Source organism: Labeo rohita, chromosome 25 (genome assembly GCF_022985175.1).
Source record: "Labeo rohita strain BAU-BD-2019 chromosome 25, IGBB_LRoh.1.0, whole genome shotgun sequence".
NCBI classification, from domain to species: domain Eukaryota; kingdom Metazoa; phylum Chordata; class Actinopteri; order Cypriniformes; family Cyprinidae; genus Labeo; species Labeo rohita.
Window position 1 is genome coordinate 16,666,451 of NC_066893.1, and position 18,917 is coordinate 16,685,367.

Below are 18,917 nucleotides of genomic sequence, written 5' to 3' on the forward strand. Positions count from 1 at the left end.
GTGTTTTTAAATTTCATTTTAATCCTGTCTTAAAAAATAAACCCATTCACAACAAAAAGTCTTCCTTTTTGCAAAGGAAGCCTAGGCTACAAAATAATACCTCACTAATTCAAACATTCTTCTCAGGATGGATTTAAACAGACTGAAGTCATAAATAAGATGAACCTCAAAGAAACTTCATATGTATGGTTTATAGGTTCTCAAATCCGCACACAACAGACAGCAGTTCCTTCAACTTCCCGGTTTGGGGAATGATAAATGGCGTCAATTGTGACGTGTGCCGTCACTCTAGCCAATCACTGCCATGTTGAGATTAATATTAAGAGAAAGTTGATGGTGAGACGAGGACGTCTTTTTTTTTATTCCGAACCACGTTTAAAGTAAGAGGTATTTTCAACAAGACAACACAGTTAACGTGCGAGGTTTGCGTGTGTCGTAAGAAACACGAGGGAGAGTCCAAAGTTGGACGTGCTTTCATCTGTTAAATAGGCTAGTATTTTCATCAACACTACAAAGAGGGGTTTACAATCTCTCACAACTTTTCCCGTGGTTCCCTTTTTCGGCGTGTTGGACTGGATATTATTTACTTTGGGACTAGTTTTGTGAAACGGATCCGGAGGGGTTCTCTCTAGACGCTCTTTACTTTCATCTCGAGGCTCATTTGGAGACGTGCCTCTCATAACGAAATCACTCATATGTGATTCGCTAGCGGAACGGGGTATACCGTTTTTTGAGGTAAGCAAGTTTACAAGGTTCTAAATTGCACGTTTTCACCAATGTTATGACATCAGATTGTTGCGCTGACATCATTTAGGTGTCTGATAATCTCGAGCAATACCTATCATAAATATGACGGCCATGCAGAACTTTTTTTCTTTAAAACTATTCCATTAAATGTATTTATTATTCTTCGATACATAATACACGTTCTAACACAGTGTCAGTTAACTGCTTTATGTGCAACGTAATTCCATTTAATTGGCGTGTAAAATATTTGAAAGATGTTTGTAAACAGGACATGCTTACGAGGAATGATTATGAGTAATGTTATCTGTCAGGTAAGAGTAAACACAATTTAAACATTTAATCAGTTAAATAAGTTAAAACTTTGTTTTCATTTTTATAATGCGTTTCCATTATTTTAAAAATCAAGGACGTCGCACATCAGTAAAGCTTTTTTTTTAATATTACTAAATGAACAGAATAAAGTATTTGAGTTACTTTATATCTTACTTAATACCTTCACCAGTAAGTTACAGAATAAAATTAGTGTGTACATAAAATTAACTAAAATTAACATAGTACTATTAAATAAAAAATAATGGATGATTGCCACAAATGAATATTTTCTATAAACAAAGATTTTCATTTTCCATTTTACAATACAGTTCTAAAGCGGAATTTGTGTATTTAACAACTGTGTAGAAGAAAGTAGATTTTAAGTAGTACAATCAATGACTACTATGCAAATTGCACTATTCAGTACTGATATAAAACACAGTCATTAGAAATTCATTTTAAGATTAACATTCCCATTTGACCTGCAATGCATAAACCTTGCGTTGAATTAAGATTACACGGTCCATAAATTACATCAAACCTAAAACACTTAATGTTTTCGAAATAACTGAATTCTTACACTTTACGCAGCTTTTTAGAAATCCACATTCAAGAACTAGTTCAAAAATTACTAAATAAAAATAAAACATTAAGGCTGCAAAACATTTACTCTGCAATAGCGAGAAAAAGGCAGAACGGAAATAACAATTAAATTATCAGCCTATTATTGAGACAACTTCTGTCTGTTATGTCTAATGAAATGGAATAATGTGTAACTTGCTTCTTTTGGGTCATGGCGCCTAGAGTTAGCCTACACAGAAGGGCCCTTTGCCAGTGAGGTGGCCGATGTCGCTGTGGGCAACCACACCAAAAAACTTTGGTAGGCCCCCTCCCCCAGAACATGGTGACTGGATGTGGGGCTTGCACTGGCCATAACGATAAACTTTTCCCACATTGCCTTAATAACAGCCAGTCTATCTCTAGCTCTCTCACTCTCTCTATACACATCTCCCTCGCTCGCTCTGACGTCAGCTGCATTCAGCCCTGTCCCCGCCCCTTATTATTAGTTTTTTTCTCCCTGTTGAAAACTTTTAGAGAGAGAGAGGCGAGGCACCGTCTATTTTGCCTGAGGGAAATAGCGACAAGATTAGGGTCTTTTTCATGACCAAACACCACTGACTGCTAATCCGAACTGTGCTAATTGATGTGAGGACTACAAGAGTCCATCCGTGTGAAAAGTCTGGAACTAGTCAAATATTTGGTGTCGACAAGCCTTTTTAAACAGGTTGTGTGTGGTTTAACGATAAAGCAAATATGTAGCGCGTCTTTGGCTTCCATAAGCATGTTTTAGTAGCTTTTTATTTCTGTCTTTATGTTTTGAACATATACACTCTTAAAATAGGGTAAACGTTCCAATTAGAACCAAAATAGTGTGATGTCATGGCATCTTCCATACACAACTTTTTATTCTCCAATTATTGTACTTTAAAAACAAATAGACGGTTCTGAAGAACCTACAACGAAACAATAACTGTAATTTAAAAATGTAGCTAATAATGTTAAAACTGCTCTATTTTAAGAACAGCTTTCAATTAGCTAATATTTTAAAAAAGATGGAATCGTTTAGCACACACACTCAATAAAAACTAAAAATAAGCATTTGAATCTCAGTGCAGCAGCACAACGTGTTGCATTTCAAGCTGAACTTTCACCTCCCGAGGAACTAGCAAAACTTTAAATGGGAAGGAGAGGGAAATTATTCGAAAATATCAAACGGCGTGGCGGGGTCGCACCGCAGGACCCGAGATGACAGTGCATGACGGTCGCGCCAGCTCATTATCCGACTCCCATTCAAGCGGCCTTTCATTGCGATGCAGACTCTTTGGCAGTGTCGTTTGTTTCCTCATTGTGCTATAGTGGGGAATGCAATGGTTGTCAGAGCTCGCATTCACTTTCGCGATAGTTTATTGATGAGCTCCGACTTTTAGCACTTTTCACATGTCAAAGCGAAGTCAAGTGTATGCAACCACAGCTTAATTTTATGCTCCGTGCGTCCCAACACATTTTGTCTCTCTTTAAAGCTGTCCCACCATGCTATACGTCCCCCCTCCCCTCGCCATTTCTTGTATCCCAACCCGGAATCTATTCCACTCCAGTGAACGGGTGGAACACCCCAAGCTGCGAGTGGCGAGCTGAGAGTGCAGCGCATGTAACCTCGAACACAGGCGCGGAGGGGTTGCTTTGGAGTTTACCGAGGTGTGTGCTAATGTCCAAGCAATCAACAAATGTAGTTTAAGTGTCCGGCCATGGACGTAATGATATTTTCATTTCCCCCTTGGCAACCCACGACACAGAGTTTCTTTTTCTCCCGCTGAAAAACGACAACAAATCACGCTATTAATGTAAATAGTATGGGGTCTCCCAACTGATCGTTGAGCGCACGCCGTAAAGGCGGATGACATTCTCAGACGCCAAGTCAACAATGACACGTGGAGAAAGTTTGGGCTCGTTTCAATCGACAAGAGCAGCGTAAACTGACACAATAATAAAGGAGTTAAGTAAAAACATAAGTAATAAAACAGGCTAGGCTAACATTTAAGAAATAGTTAGCTACTTATACAAATTCGCTAGGCAGTTCTTATAAATATGTCACTGTATATTCCAAGAACATGCTTATGTGCCAAAAAAACACATTACCATGCTACTTCCTGGTACTTTTGTCCGAGTGTCTAGTCTAGCAGAGTTCAATAACGTGAACGCCCTAAGGCATTTCAATGGATAAATTATGACGAGAATCATATGCTTATGAGGAGTGATTAAGTAAGGTTGAAAACTAGCTTTTTGCTCGGCCCTGTTTCCCGCTCTGTCACCGGGGCAGGAGGAAGTGTTTTGCTGGGAGATGATGACAGAGGTCAGGCTCAGCTAATGGGCCACTGAAGAGGAGAGGAGGCGAGGCACAGACCAGGAACACATACATTAATACACGAGTGCTATCACCAATCAGCATAGGTGCGCGCCCTCTCTCTCTCGCTCCCTCTCCCTCTCTTTCCCCCTCTCTCTCACTCACTCCCACGAGCGCACATTTTTCAGTCTCGCACAGTCTTGACATCCCATTTTATTGTCAATCTCTGTTTCCTTCGCAGGGAATTTAAATTTTCCACCCGAGATCAGTTGGAAACTATAAAAGACAAACTGTTTGAGGACGATTTTCTAGAACTTCAGAGTCTTCTCCTTATTGTAAACGAAGTATATCAGCGAGGATACGAAGGCTGTTGGAACTATGCCTCAAAAAGGTAAGTTAAGATATTTTTATCTTTTGAGGAACTTGCACGCATATGCACCACTTACTAAACTGCTAAATGTGCACGCTAGCTTTAAACATTAAAATAAAAACTAATGGTTTGTAAATAATAATTCTGAAGTTATTTACGGCCTTGAAAAAAACTGTTTACCAAAACAAAAACTTTTAACGAAAAGCACCAAACAGAAAAGCTGCATAGCCTCGTGGTGTCAAGCTCCATCAAGGATTTTCACCGACGCTCTTTGCCTTTTTATGCTGTAGCTATGTCGAGTTTTGTGCCAAGCAAAGTTCTTATTTATGACAGAGGAAAGCAAAAAGTCACAGTAGGCCAAGACCGCGATCAGTCCTGAAAATGGGAACGCAATGACCCGATGAGGTGGAGTGTCAGGTTGAATCACACCATCACATTCAGCCGGGCGCCAGCACCAAATCGCACCGTGAACTTGGTGTTTTGCTTTTCAGTCAGGGAAACGCTGCTTTCTTTGTCCCAGACTAACTATTAAAATGCGAAATTACATCAATGTTTAAACTTAAAACTTAACAGTTAGAGTTACTCCATTTTGTTGTGTAGCTTGTATTAAAAACGAACAGAAAATATTAGCGATATTATTTTTGTATCTAATCTAAATCTATGTGCATACGTTGATTTATAAAGAGATTAAATTAAACACTATCTGACAGCTATGATGTGAAATTAAATGCATCTGATTCTACGTCTCTATTTTGATTTTGCAGTGTCAGTATTTTGCTATATTACAGGCTTTATAAATCTGTTGTGATATATATCACAATCGTTTTAAACTTACTAAACTTTTAGAAGAATCTACTTTCCGAAGAATATCAAAGGCTTAAATAAGTGCTTAATTAAGAGCTTTCATGTTGCACATTAAAACGAACAAAATGCAGATTAGGCCCTGTCAATTACAGATAGCACTATTAAAACAGATCATTAACTAAAAAGATGAGTGCAGGCAGAAATCCTTAAATAGCCCACGTGGGAAAGAAATACTGAATGCTTTCCTTCGTATAAAATTAAATTATGACCTTAAAAATATCTAATTGCAATAATAAATGTTTTAGAATCATTGTAATTTGAAAAAAATTGAGAAAATGTTTTTATGTTTTATTTTTAATATGAATATATCTAAAGAGTTAGAAATAATTTAAAAAAGCAATGCAGTAAAATATAAAATAAAATATATAATTAAAATCTAAATGTTATTTCGTGAAACACGTGCAACGCCGGCTAGCGATTGGTGTATGTATTTATTTGTTGCTGTGCACTGTAAACCGCGCACACAATCCATCTTCTTAAAAAGAAAAAAAAAGAAGAAGAAAAAAATCAAAGCAGTGAGTATTTCTTCAGTGGCCTCCTTTTCGGTAAATGTATTGAATGGGTTCTTTATTGCAATTGTCTTTTACCAATTGAGCGCCCCACTGCGCTGTTGTACATTTTTTACAGCCCTTAACGACACATACCAGTAACACAATTACCTCCAGATACTTATAACAAGAAATTACTTTTCTATTTCGCGCAACGAGACAAACAAAAAGGCATTGAGGTAACGGGCACCGGGTCATAGTGAGAGCTGCACTGGCTGTTGCGGGTGAAGGGGGGTATATGCTGGACCGGGTGTAGGAGAAGAAGGAGGAGGAGGGGGGCTCGCTCCCTTCAGCTCTTTGTATTTTCTGAGAGTTGTTGGTACGTTTAGTTGGAAGCGGTGTAGCTAGTTAGGGAGCCCGGGTTTTACTCTCTGGGTTTTGGTGTAGAGGGAGAAAGAAAGCTATTGTTAAAATTCAGCGGGGCTTTGTCGGGGACCCCTCACCCCCTCCTGGCTTTACTTTTCCAGCGCAGCCAGGCGAGGTAGACAGCGTGTGTCACCAGAACAGAGTATCTGAAGGAGAGGAGGGAAAAAAAAGTAGGCCTTGCCCACAACATTTGAAGTTTCCTAATCACGAAGGTTAGGGAAAAGCAGATCGAAAATAATTTGTATAATAATGATAATTCGAATATACAATTAAACGATTTTAACTTTTTATTAAACCGAAAAACAAATTAATTACTAGTCATAAAAACACTAGGCTATCCTAAAAAAAAAAAAAAGCAAATATTAGATTTAGTAGTAATGCTAAAGAAATAATTACGGATAGGTGTACTAATAAATTGTTTTGCTTTGTCCTAGGGATATTTTAATAGAGTGAAGCAGATGAGAGTCTATAAATTGTTTTAAGCGGACAGTCAACTCTGTTTCCAGGCAAGTTTAAATCCTGGACATAAGTGTATTTGTGTAGACAGTATTTTTTGTTCTCACTTTTTGCAGCATGAATGCAAAAATTGTGAGGCTTCAGCCCACAAAATTATTGTCCGTAACTTTTTGCACACAAGTCTTACACACAATGCACTGCAATACACTTGTTTTAAAAATGTGAAACTGACCATTATCATTGGTTCTTTATGACTAATAGAATACTATAACCGGGCCACGTGGGAGTCTGGCGTCGCGTCCATGATGCAAAACAGTAAGTGGAGTTCTTTTCTTTTTTTTCTGAAATGCGTTTTTGTTTTTAAAATGAAAAGTGTGCTTGGGGAAAAAAAAGAAACGAGATGAGAAAAACGTGAGGGGCGTCTAGCCAGCAAAGCATTTGTTTTGGTATATTAGTGAAGGCAGTTTACACTGTACGTCAGGGGTGTTGGGCGTGTGCATGCTGCCAAAATTTTTGCCTGTCATTCATACAGCTCCCTCAAAGTAGCTGAACCCTGCATAGTAAGCTAAATTGCTTAAGCCTGACTTTACCAATTTTACATTTTGTTTAAAATTCTACAGGCTACATTTGAGAGAGCAAAAGTGAGAAATTCCTTGAAATGCAAAATAAAAACTCACATGGACGCCTGCATAGCTACACAACCTAGTTAGAGTGTCTAACCCATATGCTCTTTGCATAATTGTGTGCCTGTGTGTGTTAGAGAGAGAGAGGATGTTTCTGCTTGACTTGCTTTTAAATAATTGCTGAATTAATGTTAGCATTGGCGGCCAATCCACCTAGTCCATTAGCAGAGACGAAATTGACATTGCATGATTCTGATGGAACGTCTATCATGTTTATGAAACACCGCGAGAGTGAAATAATAGACTGAGCTTTGATGCAACATTGAGTGTTGTAGAGCATGAATAAATTACATGCGCGGATGTGTCTGTCTTTGAGATGTGTGAAGGCCAACTAGCACAACATATACTTAGGCATTTGTGGAAAGTACTGAGTAAGTTATGATTACAATAAATGAGACATATTTTCTCTCTTAATGCTGGACAAGAGGTGTATGACATCTGTAACGAAGGTGTGTTGAATGTCATCCTCTCATTTCTATTGATTTTATTGTTGTCAAGTGTCAGATATTTGCTCTGTCCTCATACTAACGACTGGTGTGCTGTTTTAGTCACTAATTTTGACGTCCATTAACGGAGCATTTAAATAGGTCAGCTGAAGTGGAGCACATATAAGCGATGAATAAAAAAAATTAAAAACGTTATTATTAAATTGGCCTAGAGATAAAAATCATAAAATACTACGCGGCGAAACAGTTGTTTTCCTTTTATTCTTAGGGATAAACGGTGTTGTACACAATTGATTGTCGTGTGATGTCTCGCGTGTATTACTAAAAAGATATCATTCGGGTTAGGCCTTTGGTTTGTTTAAAGGTCACAGGCGGCAATCCAAGCTTTGTGCTAATAACTCTTGGGTGTATATAGAGAGGAGCGTCCAAATTGACACCATATGTCTTCTTATTAATTGATTAGAAACAGAGTACCGCGCACGCAATGATTGCCACTGGGCGAGACCGACACCATTCACCGTGGGGAATTATAGAACGATTAAGACTTAACCTTTCAAGCGAAAGTTTGATTTTATATCCTAATCTGCGTGTTGGCGAGCTCAAATCGAGTGGCTGCATTTTAAAGCCATACGGCATTTGATTTCGAAGCCAATAAATTTAAATGTGTCTATTACGGGGACAGCGTATTGACTAATTTCGACTCGGAAAAGAGATATGGATTTTCTCACCGCCTTAGAAATATGATCAGAAGTAATTCTCAGGTAGCGTGCCTAATAAAAATAAAACATTCGTGCATAATTTAGAATTTATATTTCGCTCTGCAGATTTATTATGCATAAACCTACAGAACAAAACAGCATCCCGCAGACTCGCTCCCAGTGCGTAAATATAGGCAGTGGAGGTTTGTCACTTGGGAAAAAAAGAAATGTCACTTTTAATATATTAAGGGCGAGGCGCGCCCCCGTGAACGTCCACGCGCACAGCCCCTGGCTACCTTAAAATTAAGCTTCCCTTAAAGGGGAAATGAGTAGAGTCCAATTTAGTCTGAGTGATATCCAAATGCAGACAGAAAGGGTCGTTTTATCATGCTACTATTTGTCGTGACGATGCGATTTTCAAAAGCAGAGCGATGTCATAAAGTGACATGCCTGCCACAAGTGCTCCAACTGATCTTTTCAATTAGCCTTCCATGCATGATCCAGGGCGACTTCCGCCTATTTCCAGAAATTAAGCTCAAACTTGACGTGCAGCTAGCTTTATTTTAAAGACAAATGTCAGGCAGGCTCATCATATTTTCCCCCTCTTCTATATTTGGAGCTTATTTATTGCAAAGGAGCTTGTGCTCTTGGACTCAATTTAACGCGAGGCTTCGGAGGGAAGGGAGCTGAGAAGTAAAGCAAACCGGGAAGGCTGCTTTTCCGTTTTGGCTTCAGGTTTGGTGCGTTTGGTCTGCTTTTTAGGAGCTTTTCCACTAAATGCTGTGCCTTTGTTGATGCTTTATTTTTTTCTTTTTAAAAGTTGTTTTACTTTATGTGAGGCTATGGTTTAAATCATGGCAGCGTTTAAGAAGTTTTAATATAATGCCACAAAATAGCATTACGCCATCTGATCCGTTTAAGGCTTTGCAAAGATGCGCAAATCTCGGCTCAGTGGGTTGGAGATGTTTTGCTCCAGATCATACCAGAGCGCTGACGCTTAATCAATGTTCTGCATGTGTAATTATATTACAATTGTGCATTAGGAGATTATGATATTACGAGCACATCTGGAGAACAGTCGAAAACATATGACAGCTGAACAGCAATAATGACCGCCTATGCTGATTTAAAAGCGATTTACTCTGAAAATTGAGATTTGTTGACAATGCTCTTGTAATGCTTGACTCATTTTAGACAATCGCGACCTGAAAGCTTATACTGAAAACAGCTATGATTTGGATTGTTTAAATAGAGTTTTGAGGCTTCTGTTCTAAAGGCTTGGTGAACTACAACGGGATCTTACCTTCTTCTTTTTAGGTCACAGTGGAGTGAACCAGCTCGGCGGTGTGTTCGTCAACGGCAGACCGCTGCCCGACTCCACAAGACAGAAAATAGTTGAACTCGCTCACAGTGGTGCGCGGCCGTGTGACATATCCAGGATTCTGCAGGTGATGAGAATGCATGTTTTCCGTTCATGTGAACTCTTCACCAAACATTCAAATATTTTTACAGTACCTTTGTGCTTTCATACTTACATTTTGTTTCAGCTAGAAGGTTTTTTTTAATAATACCAATAAAAACTCCTTTCATTATTAATGCCAGCGAACAACGAGAATTCTTTTCAAATTCATTTTGGAATGCTTAAACAGCGATCTTGTGGATGGATCGAAGCACTTCTTATTTTTCCCCCCATTTGGCAATTTTTAAAATTGGCGACCGACATGCATTTTAAAAAGTGCATATTTCTCGTACCACTAAAGACGTATTTTTCGTGTTAAAGGTATTTCTTGTGTTATAGACCCATGCTGATGCAAAAGTCCAAGTGCTGGACAATGAAAACGTAAGCTTATCATTGCTTGCAGCATACACTTAACATTTCACACTAGTCTTAAATAATGTATGTGAATTGTTTCTTTTGTTTTCCATCTAGGTGTCGAACGGCTGCGTGAGTAAAATCTTGGGTAGATACTATGAAACGGGCTCCATCAGACCCAGGGCGATCGGAGGAAGTAAACCACGAGTAGCGACTCCCGAGGTGGTCGGCAAAATTGCCCAGTACAAGAGGGAGTGTCCGTCAATCTTCGCGTGGGAAATCCGAGACAGGCTGCTATCAGAGGGGGTCTGCACAAACGATAATATACCCAGTGTAAGTTCATTCAGAGAACTTGAAGCGTAATACTTTGATGCACTGTTTAAAAAGCATGCACTAATGACCTTGAACGTGAACGTTCTCTAACATCGGTCTTCCCCGGCCGCTGCTGTAATCTACTCTTCACCAGAGGACAATGCAATGCGATGTAATGCTCTGGCATGTAGGCCTGTGCAGAAATGGGGCCAATCGTTCCAAAAGCCAACATGCCACATCGCGGATGCGCTCTTTAATTAATGTGCCGCATCTTTGGGTTCGTCTTTCAGGTGTCATCGATAAACAGAGTACTGCGCAACCTGGCTAGCGAAAAGCAACAGATGGGCGCAGATGGCATGTATGAAAAGCTGAGGATGCTGAACGGTCAGACCGGCACGTGGGGGACCCGGCCGGGCTGGTACCCCGGAACCTCAGTGCCAGGACAGCCCAATCAAGGTACGGCTATTTTACTTTCCATAGACGAAGGCTTTGTCAGAAGGGGCGTTTAATTCGCTAAATTGGTTATTTTGCTACCTGGAGTAAATTATAATTAATTATTATTTAAATAGATGAAGCAATTCACATAATAATAATAATAGTTCGTTTTGTTATTATTAAGTATTATTAGACGGAATCTTGTGCATGTTACACGGAACTTAATGTAATGAATTATTAAATACATTATATGCCATCACTATAACACTAACATAATAATGACTAATAATAACGCGAGTTGCAATCCACCTGCACAGTTCTTAAAGAACGCGACATCGAAATAAACAAGAACAGTGTGTGGATTCCCCGCACCAAACATGTTTCTGTCACACAGAAAAATGTGTTATGGGAACAGTTCTGTTGCTATGTAATAGCTCATTAGAGAACGTTTTGTTTCCCATTAAGGCGACATAAAAACGCGTTTAGTTTGAGGAGACAGCTGTGGAAACGTTCCACCGGAGACACCCTGGACATGATATGGCAGCGTCTGCCAATTAGACTTGTCACTGTTAAAGGCGCTACACGACGAAAGACAGACATATAAAAAGATATGACAAAACCAGAATTAATGTCTGAGTAATATCGGCCTGTCAAATCATTACAGCAACTTTTGTGAAGGGGGAAAAAAATCAAAACAAACGTGTTTTATACAAAGGAGAGTAACCTAAAACTGGCTCATATGAGCAAATCACGTTATGTAATATTTAACTTGTTTTTAATTAATACAATTAGACATATTTACTTCAAATACGCCTATGGATTATTTTGAGCTCGCATAGCGTGCTACGTAACCTACATATTTATTATTCTAGTTTATTGACATGTTGCCTTGAACGCACTATGTTTGAGACGACAACTTATTACATGCTTATTCATAAAGTGCTTATTTGTTTTATTCGGTGGATTAATTGCCAGCACTCTAAAGCTTTTAATTTTTGATTTGTTACGACAAAACAAAACAAAATATAATAAAAACAATTAATCTGATAGGGTATTTTTTGCGAGTATACAAACATAATGCTATTTGTTAGTAGCTGCTCTATCGTTTTCATCACTATCATTTCGAAGTCCACTCTCAAAGTAGGCTATTAGTCAGGGAGAGGTTTCTGAGCGAGACAAATATGGTCGCAATCTGATGAATGTCACGCAACACTGAATAAAACAGCGGATTCATCTGGGCTGACAGGACGCTAAAAGAGACAACTCTATCGCATTCAGAGGACTCACAGCAGCCCCTCCCTCCGCCATAGGCTCGGGGTGCTAAAGCCGTCTAAAGGATTTGGACACTTTCCCTTTTCCAAGGGTCCTCGCATGTTTTGATCAAGGCCTCCACAGCTGAAAGATGCCGCGGTTGTTTTGCCACCTTTTTGCTCGCCTTCCGCCTCACCGGTTACGACAACGCCCCAATAAGGAATGATTTTATTTCCCAGCGCCTTTCTCAGAGAAAACAAATCCGAAATCTGGCGACAGTTGGTCAGGCTTTTGAGAACAGGCCACACATTCGGATTAGCTCTTGAAAAGTGTGGATACTAAACACAAAGAGCTTTTAAAACTTTCGTAGAACATAGAAATGCACCGTCTTTGAAAATGAAATAACTTGGGAGAAGAAAAGGAAAGCTATTTTACGCTACATGTCTGTCGGTAGAAGAGTAACAATGTCTAATTTACATCATATCAACATAAAGTACGAAAAAATACACTTTTGACACAAATTCCAATGGTTATAAGTGCATGTTATGAGCTTCAACTTAGGTTCTAATTTAATTAAATAATTTTTACTCGCAGCTCAGCGCTTCCAGAAAATATGTGACCCACAAAACCAGTCATGATGTCAATTTTGAAACTGAGATTTATACATCATCTGAAAGCTGAATAAATAAGCTTTCCATTGATGTATTTAATTGATGGCTTGTTATGACAGGACAATATTTGGCCGAGATACAACTATTTGAATATCTGGAACCTGAGAGTGCAAAATCTAAATATTTAAAAAAATCACACTTAAAGTTGTCTAAAAGAAGTTCTTAGCAATGCATATTACTAATAAAAAAAATACGTTTTTGATACATTTACGGTAGGAATTTTACATAATCTTCATGGAACATGATCTTTACTTAATATCCTAATGATTTTTGGCATAAAGCAAAAATGCAATATTTTGACCCATACAATGTATTTTTGGCTATTGCTACAAATATACCTGTGCTACTTAAGACTGGTTTTGTGGTCCAGGGTCACACATATCTAAAATAATGAACAGGTTAGGCAAATCATATATGTCCAAAAATACAAGAAAACTACACTAATTTTTATTGCACAGCGGTTTTAACTAATTGAACCCCAAATTGTATTTTTATGTATGGTCCAATGAAAGAAACTGTTTTTCCAAAAGAAAAAAAAAGTTCTTTGTTGTAACCTTTTTATTTATTTATTTTTTAAATGTAAAATGATTCTGTTTTTTTCTGAGGTAGTTGTAGAGAAAAATGGAATAACTGACAAAATAGTTTATTATTATTATTTTTTAAATGGACTGAAAAAACAGGGTCTGTGTTTTCCAACTGGTGACAAATGTGATGTTTACAGATCCTGTAAGCAATAAGCATTAACAGAGCCTTTACATTTTATTATATATTCCAAATTATGACAGGTTATACTTTACTTTCTTGTATAGGACACAAATCATCTTTTAAAAGGGCAGCTGGGTGGCCATGTGACTATTTACACTACCAACCAATGTGAAAGTCCAAATAGTTTGGGGTTTCATTAATACCTCATAACTCTCTGCAACAAGTTTCTTTAGAATTTTCAAACTTCGAATTAAAAATTTAGTTTCAAATGTATCTGGTAAGATACGTTAATTAGGCACTGGTGTCCAACAACACAGCAGGTTAAAGCTTATCGACTCACAGTTGGCACTCCTGTCCCCTTGTCTGTGACAAACAAGAGCCTTCGTATTTAGATGTCTCATTCACGGTGGCCTGGCTGTTTTTCTTCCTGCGCCTATAAGAAGGTATAAATCCTAAGTGAGGTTGAACGGGCCGGCCCTGGGGACAGTGATTAATGACAGTAGAGCATAAAGGTTAACACGCCGAGCTGAAAAGTCTGTTGACTGGAATCCTCCTGCTACAATGACTGCTGGAGAGAATCCTTTTGTCGGCCGGTCCAATTGTGTCCTCAAAATTCAACCCACGAAAGTTTGCCATCCGTCCTCCCAGCGAGTATTTAAGAGTTACCCTTACTCTCCCGCATTGTGTGGCTGTGAAAGCATCCCTCTCCTATTCAAGTATTGGTGGTCACCTCAATAGCTCTGCAAACGCCCATATGGTGGCCGTAGCCTAATTGAAGAACTCGGGAATGAAAAGGGGGGGGGAGAGGGTGTTTGGTTTTTAAAAAACATTTCAGAGGATCTGAAAAGCTTTCTGGGACATTTTAGCGCATTTCTGTAAGGCCCTCAAGCTCGTCAGCCTTTGTGACTCAATGCTGAAAGATCTAAGTGAGCGTGCTCGAAATGTTTTCCCACAACATCGCAGAGGGCGATACAGTAGCTGCTCGGCTAACTTTCGACTGAATTCTCCCTACCTAAATATGACAGGCAAACCGTAATATATCTTAATTAAAGCCTAGAGTCTGAACAGAGAATGAGAAGTGTGAATAAACAGAACAAACGTACATTTCATATTTCGTTTCCTTTCCAGATGGCTGCCAACAATCAGACGGAGGTGGTGAGAACACAAACTCGATAAGCTCCAATGGAGAGGATTCAGATGAGACCCAAATGAGGCTTCAGCTAAAACGAAAACTGCAAAGAAACCGCACATCTTTCACACAAGAACAAATAGAAGCACTTGAAAAAGGTAAACATGAAGTATAGAGCTAATATTAAAGCACTCTTAGTAACAGTATAAACACACTTCATTTCAAGGATGAAACTTTAATGCAAACTTCTGTATTTAAATTAAATTACTCTGCATGATGTTTAAGCATTTTTCATTGTGCAATTAAACAGAAAATGAGTAATTTTTTAACTCGTGACTTATTTTTTACATTTTCACCAGAGTTCGAGAGAACGCACTATCCTGACGTTTTTGCACGAGAGAGACTAGCTGCGAAAATAGATTTACCGGAAGCAAGAATACAGGTAAGCAAAAACACTCAAATGAATATGATGAACAGAGATAAAATGGGACACTTCATAATAATTTGATAAAATAAAAGTGGCTTAGCCACTCAAACGTCACTTTAAAGAGTTTTGTGTGTGTGTGTGTGTGTGTGTATATATTTGTGAAATTTGTGAATTTTTAGGAGATATGCATTTAAATAAAATATATAAAATAAAATATGATTTTTTTTTTCCAATTAAATGTTCTCTATAAGAAGGTCCTGCCCACTAAAACCACCTACTATTTTCATAAAATAACATAACATAAAATAAAATAAAATAAAATAACTAGGAAATACATCAACACAGGAAAGAAACATGTCATTAAGTAGCAAAAAAAAAAAAAAAAAAAAAAAAAAAAAAAAAGATATTTGTGACTTTATTGATATTTATTGCACTACAAAGATTTTTGTCCAAACAAATGTTGTCTATAAGAACGTCCTGCACACTAAAACCACCTACGATTTAAAAAAAATAAATTAAATAACTAAATACATAACTAAATAAATAAAATTAACAAGGAAATACAACAACATGGGAAAGAAAACTGCCATTAAGTATCAAATAAAGAAAAGTGCAAGGCAGTGTAGTGAAAAGCAGATTAAAAAAAAGTTTTATACTTTGCTAGTTTACATTGACAATTCATTTTTAGGAGGTAGGTGTTTAAATAAAATACATAAAATAAAATATTTGTGACTTTGATATTTATTGCACTGCAATGATTTCTGTCCAATCCAATGTTCTCTGTAAGAACGTCCTGCCCATAAAAACATCTACTATTTAAATAATAATAAAAAAAATAATAATAATAATAATGAACAGATAAACAGATAAATAGACAGATAGACAGATAGATAGATAGATAGATAGATAGATAGAACTAGGAAATACGTCAACATGGGAAAGAAAACTGTCATTAAGTAGCAAAAAAGAAAGTGCAAGGCAGCGTAGTGAAAAGCAGATTTAAAAAAGAAAAATAAGTTTTACACTTTAGAGTTTACATTGGCAAAATTCATTTTTAGGAGATATACCTCTAAAAGAAATATTTACACTAAAATACTCGTTTTGCACTACAAATCAAATGTTCTCTGTGAGAACATCCTGGCCACTAAAACTATCACTATTTAAAAAAAAAAAATAAATAAATAATTATAATAAAATGAACTAGGAAATACGTCAACACAGGAAAGAAAACTGCCATCTGATTTCATGGGGCTTTTAAAATAGCTGAAGATCTAAAGGGAAAAGTGTCCCACTTTCCTCCATCCTGTAAAATACTGGTTGTTCTACGTTATTTTAAAATGTCTTTGATAACTAACTAAAGTACGTCCTTCCAGGTGTGGTTCTCAAACAGAAGAGCAAAATGGAGAAGGGAGGAAAAGCTAAGAAATCAAAGAAGACAAGCCACAAACTCTTCAAGTCACATACCCATCAGTAGCAGCTTCAGCACTAGCGTTTATCAGCCAATCCCTCAGCCCACAACGCCAGGTAAAGCAGATGACCATAAGCAAACACTACTGCAAATACACACAAAAATATACATTTTTAAGACATTTTTCATTTTTTTTTAAACAGTATCCTTCACATCAGGCTCCATGTTGGGAAGATCAGACACAGCCCTTACGAACACATACAGCGCCCTGCCACCAATGCCAAGCTTCACCATGGCCAACAACCTACCTATGCAAGTATGTCTATGTTTGTCAGTTTAGCGCCTCACACTGTACTATTTTGTCCTATGTTGTGCTTGCCTTGTTTCAAAGGATTAGTAATTAGATATTTCCGAGCACTGTAAAATCTTACGCAACTACAGCATACGGGTCTGTAAGGCTGTTTCTATTAGATGGGAATGTTGCTGACAGGTCTGCCCTCCTTTTTACCCCCTCCACAGCCCAGCCAGACCTCATCCTACTCTTGCATGTTGCCCACTAGTCCTTCGGTGAATGGGCGGAGCTATGACACATACACACCCCCACACATGCAGGCACATATGAACAGCCAATCAATGGCCACCTCAGGCACAACCTCAACGGGTAAGCGCTAATTTCTCAATAAAATTTGTATGAACAATAAAAATATTTTAAACATTTTAAATATTTTATTAAATGTTTTTACATTTTGAATGAAAATAAATTGAAATATTAAATATTTTTTATTAAACTGTGTATACATTTTGAAGTCATATGTGGCACATAATAAGCCTCATTGTTTTCTGAAATTTATTTGGAAAAATGTATTAAATATTTTAATAATAATTTTTGTATTCTTATTTAATTTTTTTATTTCATATTTTATGATTTAATATTTTATAATAATACAAAAAACTAAAAAGTATTTTATTAAATGTTATTTTCTTTTTAAAAAATAAATTTAAATATTAAATAAATAGTTTTAATTTGTATGCCATTTTTGGAACTTTTTCTCAAATTTATTTTAAAATTTTATTTATTTTTTTAAACATTTATTTTTATTTAAAATCTCTATTTCATATTTTGATTTATTACATGTAAAATATGCATACTGTATGCATGTGTTTTTTTGTTGTTGTTGTTTTTTTGGAGAAATGTTCTTAAGTTACATACAACAAGCCTAAATATTTCCGCATTTTTTCCTCATGCTACAGGTCTAATCTCGCCTGGAGTGTCTGTACCAGTCCAAGTGCCAGGCAGTGAACCAGACATGTCCCAGTACTGGCCCAGACTACAGTGAGAACAAGACACATGCAAACAAAAAAGAAAAAGAAAACAGAGGAGAGGAAAAGAGAAAGGAGCTCCTTCACCTCCTAACGTCTTTTGGCTTCAAGGCAGGGCTGTTCAGCAGTATTTTACTATGGAAGGAAAAGAGGAGACTCTAAAGGACCTTTTTGTACTGGGATAGTGCCACTTCTCTATCATTCTTTGGACACAAAGACTTGAAGAATAAAAGAGAACAGACTTCTGTAAAGTGCCCGGTATTATATCGTAAAATGGAAAAAAAAAATCTCTGTTTTTCAGTTTCCAACCTAAGTCATTTTGATGTATTTGTACATGTAATGGCCAATTGTATGTTATGACAAAAAAAAAAGGAAAAAAAAAAAAATTGAACAACCGTGGATGGACTGTCAAACCAAGTTGGTCTTGCATCGGCAAGAGGAAGATCATTTGTGCAGGCTTATTCATCGTTCTTTTTCATCATCAGCTGATATCAAGAACTGCCCATTTCTGTTTCAAATGTGGACCTGTAGAAACAAACAATCTCTGTATCATTTCAGGACAAAAATAGCAACAGAGTTCAAAGAAAGCCAACCCAGAGTTTGCTTTCCAAAGCTTGCAGACAAAAGTAAGCTATTTGTTGAACATGGTGACTGCTGAACCGGAGGAGGAAAATGTTTGGTAGTTTAAAAACGGTAGATTGTGTCTTCGGTATAATTCAGTTTTGTTTATGTCAAAATGTAAGTATTTGTCTTCCCTAGAAGTCTCGCAGAACAATTTCTATAATAAAATTAATTTCATTTTATAATTCTCTGAATATTCAATACATGCTTTTCACTCAAGGGCACTTTCTAAACAAAACTAACATATTTTGTTTCATCTTTAGCAAAATTAAATTAAAAAACTTAAAAAAACATTTTCAGCCTTTCCAAAGACATGACTGAAAATATATGAAGAGTTCATTTGCAAAAACAGACAACTCAGTTTGTAACAATTTTCAAAAATGTTTTTCCATTGTGCATTCCAATTAATCTCAGGCATACTACAGTTGGGTTA

The 18,917-nt window shown here is 37.2% G+C and overlaps 1 protein-coding gene across 8 annotated transcripts; it reads left to right on the plus strand.

Moving 5' to 3' along the window:
• Nucleotides 1–335: 335 nt before the first annotated feature.
• On the plus strand, nt 336–18,669 carry pax6a (paired box 6a). 8 transcript variants are annotated; one of them, XM_051100093.1, is made up of 14 exons: nt 336–735; nt 4,203–4,352; nt 6,827–6,880; nt 7,674–7,697; nt 9,710–9,840; nt 10,191–10,232; nt 10,323–10,538; nt 10,808–10,973; nt 14,708–14,866; nt 15,068–15,150; nt 16,509–16,659; nt 16,747–16,859; nt 17,063–17,204; nt 17,795–18,669. In XM_051100093.1, the coding sequence occupies exons 2-14, from the start codon at nt 4,340–4,342 to the stop codon at nt 17,878–17,880; spliced, it is 1,380 nt and encodes a 459-aa protein (XP_050956050.1). In that variant the 5' UTR covers nt 336–735; nt 4,203–4,339; the 3' UTR covers nt 17,881–18,669. The 8 variants fall into 8 exon arrangements, with proteins under 8 accessions (XP_050956050.1, XP_050956051.1, XP_050956054.1 ...); XM_051100094.1 differs by lacking the exon at nt 336–735 and adding an exon at nt 4,050–4,068; XM_051100097.1 differs by lacking the exon at nt 336–735 and adding an exon at nt 6,544–6,615 and having other exon boundaries at nt 4,088–4,352.
• Nucleotides 18,670–18,917: the final 248 nt, after the last annotated feature.